Source organism: Euphorbia lathyris, chromosome 3 (assembly GCF_963576675.1).
Source record: "Euphorbia lathyris chromosome 3, ddEupLath1.1, whole genome shotgun sequence".
NCBI lineage: Eukaryota > Viridiplantae > Streptophyta > Magnoliopsida > Malpighiales > Euphorbiaceae > Euphorbia > Euphorbia lathyris.
The window spans coordinates 75060513-75070882 of NC_088912.1; the positions used below are offsets into that span (position 1 = coordinate 75060513).

General features: G+C 35.1%; 1 protein-coding gene across 2 annotated transcripts; it reads right to left on the reverse strand.

The window, feature by feature from the left end:
- Positions 1–148: 148 nt before the first annotated feature.
- On the reverse strand, positions 149–3706 carry LOC136223584 (uncharacterized). Of its 2 annotated transcripts, XM_066011675.1 has the most exons (6): positions 3463–3706; positions 3150–3202; positions 2695–2987; positions 1371–1420; positions 1220–1272; positions 149–686 (listed from the first exon to the last, which is right to left on the reverse strand). In XM_066011675.1, the coding sequence occupies exons 3-6, from the start codon at positions 2943–2945 to the stop codon at positions 399–401; spliced, it is 642 nt and encodes a 213-aa protein (XP_065867747.1). In that variant the 5' UTR covers positions 2946–2987; positions 3150–3202; positions 3463–3706; the 3' UTR covers positions 149–398. The 2 variants fall into 2 exon arrangements, with proteins under 2 accessions (XP_065867747.1, XP_065867746.1); XM_066011674.1 differs by having other exon boundaries at positions 2695–3202; positions 3463–3705.
- Between the last annotated feature and the right edge of the window lie 6664 nt (positions 3707–10370).

Consider the following 10370-nt stretch of genomic DNA (forward strand, 5'->3'; position numbering starts at 1 on the left):
TGCCTAACCGCTTGAGAAATGTGCACATCACCAGTAAACAGACAGGCAGTAGAAGGTTGAACTTGGCAGAACCAAAACTCTCTCTCTACTATGTAAAATGGTAGTTCAGAGGTTTGTGTCTTAATTTGAAACTAGTAAAAGCCTTGAATAGGTAAGAAAATCCCAAACCAACTGTCTATTCGAATTTGAAACGTGTATGCTCTGATGAACATTGTTCGTCGCCGGTCAGCAATCAAACAAAGGTGCCTTCAAATACAAAGCTACTGACCTCAGGCAAACAACGTACAAAACCAAACAACAAAAATGGGTAGCTAGAAATAAAATACTTCCTTTTTCAAACATCAATTCACCTATCTTTGTCGTCTGCTTAAACCGAGAATGGTAAGATGCCTCGTACATCATTTCTCAGCAGTTTCTTCATTCTTTGATTCTGATAAGTTGCAAGCTTCACCAGATTTCGTTGGTTCAACATGTTTTTTCTCATCATTGTCTGGTTTTTTTGCTGCATCGTCGCCCGAATGTTTCTTCGTTGCCACCACAATTTCCTTTACAGCTTCCTCCAGTTTATCTAGTCTCACTTTCACCTCCAAAATCTTATGTTCTGACCTAGCTTCTTCCTCATGGATAGCTTTTAGTTCAATCTCTTTTGCTTTCTCCTCCTCTGCCTTCTTTTTTCGCTCAAGTTCCTGAGATAAATAATTGGGTGATCAATACTCTAACATACGCATATGAAGAATTGAATATAGAAATACTTTTATTAAGGTGACAAAAGGTAGTAATGTTTACTTGTATAACATTTCAAATGATTTTGAGTTGAACTTATTAATCTAACATGGCCATGAAGTTAACTTCGAGCTAAACTATATTTCACGAGCAAATTCATGGAGCAAAGTGATTTTTAATCAATTAGGCAATATTCGAATGATTTCATTTGTGAAACAAAAAAATTTTGAATGCAATCATAGTGAAATTTGAATGCATAATAACCTATGAATAACTACCATCGGTTGCCAAAAAGTTGGCATGAATTCGAAAAGACCCTTCATGCATTTCAAGAAATTGTCATTTATAGTAGATAAAGGGGAAAAGGGAACAGACACTAAATATTTTAAGATAAACTTAACTTTGGTGTTTAGCGAAGGATAAAAGTATAGAGCAATAAATTTATATAAGCTAAAAAACATAAAATTGTTATTGATGAGCTAAACAAGAAAGTTACCGCATCCATTCTTCTCATTTCACTGCGAGCATATTGAGCCACCAAATATGCAGCTGTTACAGGAAACACAGCCATCAATCAGGAGGCTAAAGTGGAGGAAATATTTGAACATAGAAGGAACACAATGATATAAACTTGAGGAAATAGATACCCAATGAAGGCATGCAGACAAAGAAGAACTGTACCAGATGGAAATCAATCCTGACCATAGAAGGGATATATATAAATAAACTTCAACCAAAAGGAAATACAGATGCTAGGAAGCTCAACAAACAATCATCAGTCACCATAGCATAAATTAGACTAGGAATAAATCAGTGGGCTAAAGTAAATCATCAAGAAGACATTATTTAATTTTTGTTTTAATGAGCATATGGAGGAAACAGTTTACATAACCTGAACATTAAAGGGTGAAGAGATGCACAATAGGCTAGTTTACATTTATAACAATTGCATGATTGTATATTGTATTTTTCACTCTACGCTAGTGAAGGGGTGCACAAGCTGATTCAATACAAGGCTACCGAACTTATGCGTGAAATGTGTATCAAGCTTCTTTGGTACTACTGGGTTACAATCCTACAATATCAGGCTCAAGCTTAGGAATACTATCAGAGTTATTTTCAAGAATGAAAAAGAAAAACATTGTACAGATAACCATAGTTTGAACTCAATAACATGGTATCATACAATGACAATATTGAAGCTCTGTGAAGTTCCCATGTTTATGTTCAACTTACTTTAAACTTGTTTACTAAAAGTTTTAGATTAGTATACTGCATACATATGTGTTTCCCCTAAATAAAACCATCAAAGAAAGATTCATAGTTAAATAAGTAGTTGAGAAAGGCATCAAAATATCCATAAGACAACAGCTCATCAAGTGAAATGATCTACATAGCTTAACAAATTTGAATAAGACATTGATCCACATATATTTCATGTATGGATTTTAACTTAGGGTCCATTTGGTTAGGGGGATTTTATGAACAAGATTTAATTTTAGTACAAATTATATGACATTGATCTGCTCTTGCAAAAGAAAAACAAAAGGACATACTTAGAATTTATATCTTTGCAATAGTATTTCGAGATTAAAAAATAACTTGAAACTTCATATAACATTTAGATGATCCCATGCTTGATGAAGCCATCCGAACAAATAAAGTCTATATTTTTATAAATTAAAAACTTATGTTTCAAACTAAAATATTTCATTTCAAATGACTATCCTTCCAAATCCAACCTTAAAGTGAATAACTGAATATGTAGATCGGTGGCTCAATTGTTTTCCATCACGTATAGCTAGGCCTATCAATCTGCTAATCCAAAAAGACCAAGTAATAACCCATACTGAAGCATGTTTGATAAAATTTCTAAAAGAAACTCAATCAGGAATTAACATTAGAATCAAAATCCACATAGCGCATCAAAGGCCCTTGTACAAACAATCGGAAAGAAAGAGAAGTAAGTACCCGAACTCTTTCTTCTTCGGGGGTTCATTAAAGAGAATCTTCGTAGCAGTCATGAAATCCAGTTTGTCCAGTTGGCGATAGGCCTCATCATATTTACTAATACTCGACTCAGTTTTGTCGATTCTGCTTCTGTTATTTCCATTGTTAGTGGGTTTAGAGGCGGATTTGCAGAAATGTCGAGTTCCGCCGAGCTTAAATGCAGGCATTGTGGATCGCACGCGAACAATCGTTTTTCGAATTTGGCTCAACATCCGCGAAAAATCAGTTGATGTATTGATACTTGGGAAGAGTAACTAAGGAAAGAAAATATGCAAAGCTCAAGCCTCAATTGCAGAACTTAATCAGATATAACGAAGTTAGGATTCTTTTCAGGAATGAAATTGACTGATCAATTACAGTCAATCTGAGATTGCAGCTCATAAAACACAAGAAAAGTGGTGGACAGAGCTTTTCACCTCACCATCCTTACCGCCCTCCACTTAAGGGTCATCGGAAACTTTCTCAAGATCTACATGGAATAAAAGATCAAGTCTCACATAATCAATATATTATTAAATAAATGAACAAAATAAACTTCTTTTGTATAAGTCAGGTCTAGGTTTTTAAATAAATAAAGCCAAAGAAAACTATATAGATCAGATTAGATTAGGTAAATCAAAAATACAAATTATATTTTTAGATCCAAACTAATTATGAAATTAAAACTAAAAACCAAAAAATATATACATGCACATAAAAAATAAAAGGGAAAAGAGGTGCGGATCTTACCTCGTCGGAAACGACGAACGGCCAGGAGACCGAGGCGGAGTCGATGACACGGAACCTAACGGCATACGACGGTAGCAGAAGCAAATCGAACGGAAGCAACGAAATCGGACCGGAAGGCTGCAGCGAACGGCGGATCGAATGGACTCTAGCTCGGACGGCGGAAGACAGCAGTTGAACGGACTAACTCGGAAGAAAAGGAAGAGTAAATACTGTAATTAACTGAGGTTTTAGCCATCTCTACAATTAAAATATGTCAAGCCCAACTACATATATTCCTAATCCAATTCCATAGCATTAATACAAAGGCCCATTTCGTTTCATTTTCTTATTGGTAATATATTTAATCTTTTGTATGGTAAGTTTAGTTAGCCAATTATTGTTGTTTAATCTGAACTCAAATGAATTAGATTTTAATTTAATGTTAGATTAGCTAGTCTTAAATTTAATTTTTGACAATAATAATCTTTATTCAAATAATATAATAATTTTTGTTTTTTTTTTTTTTTGGTAAGATAATAATAATTTTTGTTTTAGTTTCATTTATCGAATTTAAATTGTTGTATAGCAATTATAATACGATAATAACGTTAGCGGTTTATTTGGATTACTGGATAGTGGTCTCGGTAAATAATTAATAAACCATACATTAATAAAAAAAAAATATGATAATTTTTTAGTATATATAAGGTTTAATTGCTAGATAGGGGGTTACAAATTGACTCGGTTATTTAGATCATTGAATAATGATCCGGATAAATAATAATTAACTAATAAGATCATATATCATACAATAATATTTCTATATTCATTTTTTATGAAATACAATGATATATAATTTTCTTTTATTTGTCGGGGTTTAATGACTGGATATTAATTATAAAATCAAATTATTTAAATTGTTGAATAATGATTTAAATAAATAAACGACAAATAATTGGTAAATCGTACATCATTATGTTTTAATAAATATAATATTTTTTTCTTGTTGATTCCATCAGAACTATATTCTTATCAACAAACATTGACAATATACAACTTCCTTTATCGAGTTTCAGTCGCTGAATAACGATCATAATACTGACATATCACTCCGATCACTGGATAGTGATCTCGATAAACATACGATAAATTTTGCGAGCGTTGTCAAGGGCTTGAATATATATAATTAATGACTCTTCAAAGCAATAGTAAATACAAGCACATATAGCAAGTATTTGGAAGTACAAACAGTACAGATTTATCGGCAGGATAGGGTGAGATTATGTCTCTTCCCTACACGTAACCGGAAACCGAGCTTAGAATCATCACAGACCAATACCTTATCCGAACTTACCCGAATGTGTCAATTCGTAATCAAATTGGTGTCCAATCAGACCATCAAACTAATTGGTGGCGACTCGAAAACCCATTGGATTAGTCTCCTTAGAGGGACGGTCCGGCACCATTAGCAAACCAGTAGAGCGGGTCGCGAACTGTTCTTCTTCAAATGGCATTTACAGCTGGTCCTAATTCCGGACAAAGGAGGAGGGTTGAGGTAGGTTTGTATCGGCCAGCATAAAACTTAGCCACATCTTATGGACATGAACCAAAATATGAATATCGTGGGGGCGTTCCCTACTCAGCGACGCGCTGCACTTCATAGACCTGGGTGTATTGAAAATGTGCAAGGGTTACTAGGTCGTCACCCCGAAGCGGCACGCCACCTCGGTGGCTGGGGATGGTGTCAAATGTGCAAGGGCTCACGCATTATGGTGTCAAATGTGCAAGGGTTCCCGAATGATGGATGCGTGCGGGTAAATAAGCTAGTCCATGGTAACGACAATGGTAGGGGTAGGGGTAGTAGGTTACGCTTTGGGACATGGAACATAGACTCTTTGATAAGAAGATTGGTTGAAATTGTAGATATTATGAAGATGAGGAGAATAAATACAATGTGCCTATAAGAAACAAAGTGGGTTGGAGCCAAGGCCAGGGAGATAGCTCCTTGGGGTTATAAGCTTTGGTACTCAGGAAAGGATTGGGGTCGAAATGGAGTAGGTATTCTTATTGATCGAGAGTATATTGATGATGTAGCAGCGGTGTCTAGAAAGAGCGATAGAATTATGAGTATTAAGCTTGTGATAGGGGATGAGGTTGTGAATGTCATAAGTGCATATGCACCACAAATAAGATTAGATGCCTCTATAAGACAATATTTTTGGGAGGACTTGGAGGAAATGGTGCAATAGGTTCCTAGGGATGAGAAGATGGTACTGGGTGGTGATCTCAATGGACATGTGGGTTCTAGGAGAGATGAGTTTGAGAGTGTTCATGGAGGTTTTGGTTTTGGAGATAGAAACGAAGCAAGAAATTATACTCTGAAATTCGCATCAGCCTATGACTTGAGTATCATGAACACTTAGTTTACGAAAAGAACCTCCCACTTAGTGACTTATCGGAGTGGCGATAATGCGAGCCAAATTGACTTCTTCCTAATAAGGAGTGCTTGGAGAAAGAGTTATACTGACTATAAGGTCCCTGGTGAGAGTACGACAACCCAACATAGAATAGCGGTGCTTGATTTTCGAAGTAGGAGATGTATAAGAAAATGAATACCATAAGTGTAGACTAAGATTAAGTGGTGGAAACTGCAAGGGGAGAACCAACAAAAATTTGTGGATGAGATGGCCATAAAAGATATTTGGACTTGTAATTAGACCTGTCCACGGGCCCGGGTACCCGCCCGGCCCGCCCAGGCCCTGTCCCTTGGGCCGGGCTTGGACAATGAAATTTACTCTTAGATCCAGCCCGACCCAGGCCCGCCAAAGCCCGCCTATTTTTTGGATGGGCTTGGGACATCTAAAAATATCACGGGCCGGCCCAGCCCGGCCTGCCTTATTAATATTAATTAAAAAATTTATATATTTATAATTAAATATTTATTTTAAGTATAAATTTGATTTTTTATAATTGCAAATTATGTATATTTTTTTTAGGTGGGCTTATATGGGTTGGGCTTGGGATTTGAATTTAGGCCCGAGCCCAGCCCGGCCCGAGCCCGCCTAAATTAATACTGGGCTGGGCTGGGCTTGGGACGAGCACTTTTACACAAAAGCCCGCCAGGCCCGGCCCGAACCCGGCCCAGCCCGGCCCATGGACATGTCTACTTGTAATATGGATTTAGATATAGATTCAGTGTGGACTAAGATGGAGCATAATATAAGGAAAGTAGCGAAGGAAGTTCTAGGGGAATCTAAAGGTAGCATGCCACCGGTTAAGGGCACATCTTGGAGGACAGAAGAAGTATGACAAGCAATAAAGAGTAAGCAAGAATCTTATAAAATATTAGGGAAATGCAGGAGTGATTAGAACTACGAAAAGTACAAAGAGGCTAAAAGGGAAGCAAAGAAGGTCATACGAGATGCTAGAGCAAAGGTGAATCGGGATCTGTATACAAGATTGGATACAAAGAAAGGGGAAAAAGACATATATAGAATTGCTCGAACGAGAGATACGAAGACGCAGGATCTCAGAAAAGTTAAATATGTGAAGGATGTGGACCAAAAAGTCCTAGTTGGAGATAAGGATATCAAGGAACGATGGATGTCTTACTTTGATGACTTATTTAATGGAGATCACGGGCAAGATATTGGAGATATAAGTATCCTTCACGATATGATAAATCGTGACTGCATGCAGAGAATTCAAAATGGTGAAGTCAAAATGGCATTCAATAAGATGAGATTGAAAAAAGCAGTAGGACATGATGACATCCCTATTGAGATTTGGAGATGTTTGGGAGAGAGAGGAATCGAATGGTTGATGACGTTCTTCAACAAGATTTGGAAAAATAATAAGATGCCATCAGAATAAAGGAAAAGTATCCCTTTGTATAAGAACAAAGGCGAGAATGGTAAGATGCCTCATACATTATTTCTTAGTAGTGTCTTCATTCTTTGATTCTGATATGTTGCAGGGTTCACCAGATTTTGTTGCCACCACAGTTTCCTTTACAGCTTCATCTAGTCTATCTAGTCTCACTTTCACCTCCAAAATCTTATGATCTGACCTAGCTTCTTCCTACTGGATAGCTTTTAGTTCAATCTCTTTTGCTTTCTCCACCTCTGCCTTCTTTTTTTCGCTCAAGATCATGAGATAAATAATTGGGTGATCAATACTCTAACATACGCATATGAAGAATTGAATATAGAAATACTTTTATAAAGGTGATAAAAGGTAGTAATGTTTACTTGTATAACATTTCAAATAATTTTGAGTTGAACTTATTAATCTAACATGGCCATAAAGTTAACTTTGAGCTTAATTATATTTCATGAGCAAATTCATAGAGCAAAGTGATTTTTAATCAATTAGGAAATATTTGAATGATTTCATTTGTGAAACAAAAACATTTTGAATGCAATCATTGTGAAATTCAAACGCATAATAACCTACGGATAACTACCATAAGTTGCCAAAAAGTTGGCATGAATTCGAAAAGACCCTTCATGCATTTCAAGAACTCGTCATTTATAGTAGATAAAGGGGAAAAGGAAACATACACTAAATATTTTAAGATAAACTTAACTTTGGTGTTTAGCGAAGGACAAAAGTATAGAGCAATAAATTTATATTAGCTAAAAAACATAAAATAGTTATTGATGAGCTAAATAAGAAAGTTACCGCATCCATTCTTCTCATTTCACTGCAAGTATATTGAGCCACCAAACATACAACTGTTAATGGAAACACAACCATCAATCAGGATGCTAAAGTGGAGGAAATATTTGAACATAGAAGGAACACAATGATATAAACTTGAGGAAATAGATACCAAATGAAGACATGCAGACAAAGAAGAACTGTACCAGATGGAAATCAATCCTGACCATAGAGGGGATATATATATATATATATATATATATATATATAAGTAAACCTCAACCAAAAGGAAATATAGATGCTAGGAGGCTCAATAAACAATCATTAGTCACCATAGCATAAATTTGACTAGGAATAAATTAGGGGGCTAAAGTACATCATCAAGAACACATTATTTAATTTTTGTTTTAATGAGCATATGGAGGAAACAGTTTACATAACCTGACAACAATAGAAAAACAGAAAAATGAACTACAGAGAACACGAAAAAAATCTGTATAATTTTGCTCCTAAACATTAAAGGGTGAAGAGATGGCAGATGCACAATGGGCTAGTTTACATTTATAACAATAGCATGATTATATATTGTATTTTTCACTCTACCCTAGTGAAGGGGTGCACAAACTGATTCAATACAAGGCTACCGAACTTATGCGCGAAATGTGTATCAGGTTTCTTTGGTACTACTCGGTTGAAATTCTACCATATCAGGCTCAAGCTCGGGAATACTATCAGAGTTATTTTCAAAATGAAAAGAAAAAACCTTGTACAGAATAACCATAGTTTGAAGTCAATAACATGGTATCGTACAATGACAATAATGAAGCTCTGTGAAGTTCCCATGTTTATGTTCAACTTACTTTAAACTTGTTTACTAAAAGTTTTAGATTAGTATACTACATGCATATGTGTTTCCCCCATATAAAACCATCAAAGAAAGATTCATAGTTAAATAAGTAGTTGAGAAAGGCATCAAAATATCCATAAGACAACAGCTCATCAAGTTAAATGATCTAAATAATTTAACAAATTTGAATAAGACATTGATCTACAGATATTTCCTGTATGGATTTTAACTTGGGGTCCATTTGGTTGGGGAGATTTTATGAACAAGATTTAATTTTAGTACAATTATATGATATTGACCTGATCTTGCAAAAGAAAAACAAAAGGACATACTTAGAATTTATCTTTGCAATAGTATTTCAAGATTAAAATATAACTTGAAACTTCATATAACATTTAGATGATTCCATGCTTGATGAAGCCATCCGAACAAATAAAGTCTATATTTTTATAAATTAAAAACTTATATTTCAAACTAAAGTATTTCATTTCAAATGACTATCCTTCCAAATGCAACCTTAAAGTGAATAATTGAATATGCAGACCGGTGGCTCGATTTGTTTTCCATCATCACGTATAGCTAGGCCTATCAATCTACTAATCCAAAAAAACCAAGCAATAACCCATATTGAAGCAAGTTTGATAAAATGTCTAAAAGAAACTCAATCAGGAATTAACATTAGAATCACAATCCATATAGCTCATCAAAAACCCTTATACAAAAAATCGGAAAGAAAGAGATGTAAATACCCGAACTCTTTCTTCTTGGGGGGTTCATTGAAGAGAGTCTTTGTAGTAGTCATGAAGTCAAGTTTGTCCAGTTGGCGATACGCCTCATCATATTTACTAATACTCGACTCGGTTTTGTCGCTTCTGCTTCTTTTATTTCTATTGTTAGTGGGTTTAGAGGCAGATTTGCAAAAATGTCGAGTTCCGCCGAGCTTAAATGCAGGCATTGTGGGTCGCACACGAACAATCATTTTTTGAATTTGGATCAACATTCGCGAGAAGTCAGTTGTTGTATTGATACTTGGGAAGAGTAACTAAGGAAAGAAAATATGCACAGCTCAAGCCTCAATTGCAGAACTTAATTAGATATAAGGAAGTTAGGGTTCTTTTCACGAATGAAATTGACTGATCAATTGCAGTCAATCTGAGATTATATAAATGGAAATTATATACCTTGGATCATTATTGGGCAGGTTTGATTGCTTTTTCAAATTTGTTTTTTTCATTTATTTAGCTCATATCCATCCTTTATTCTTGTCAATGTAGAGACATTGCTGAAGATGCAATATTTTACTCATACACAAGGCATATAAATGAAAATATCCAAGCCCATTAGATACACAAGCATAGAAAAGAAAACAATTGATACACAAGATATTTGGAAATAAAATGTAAAATAAGAGTATTATTAG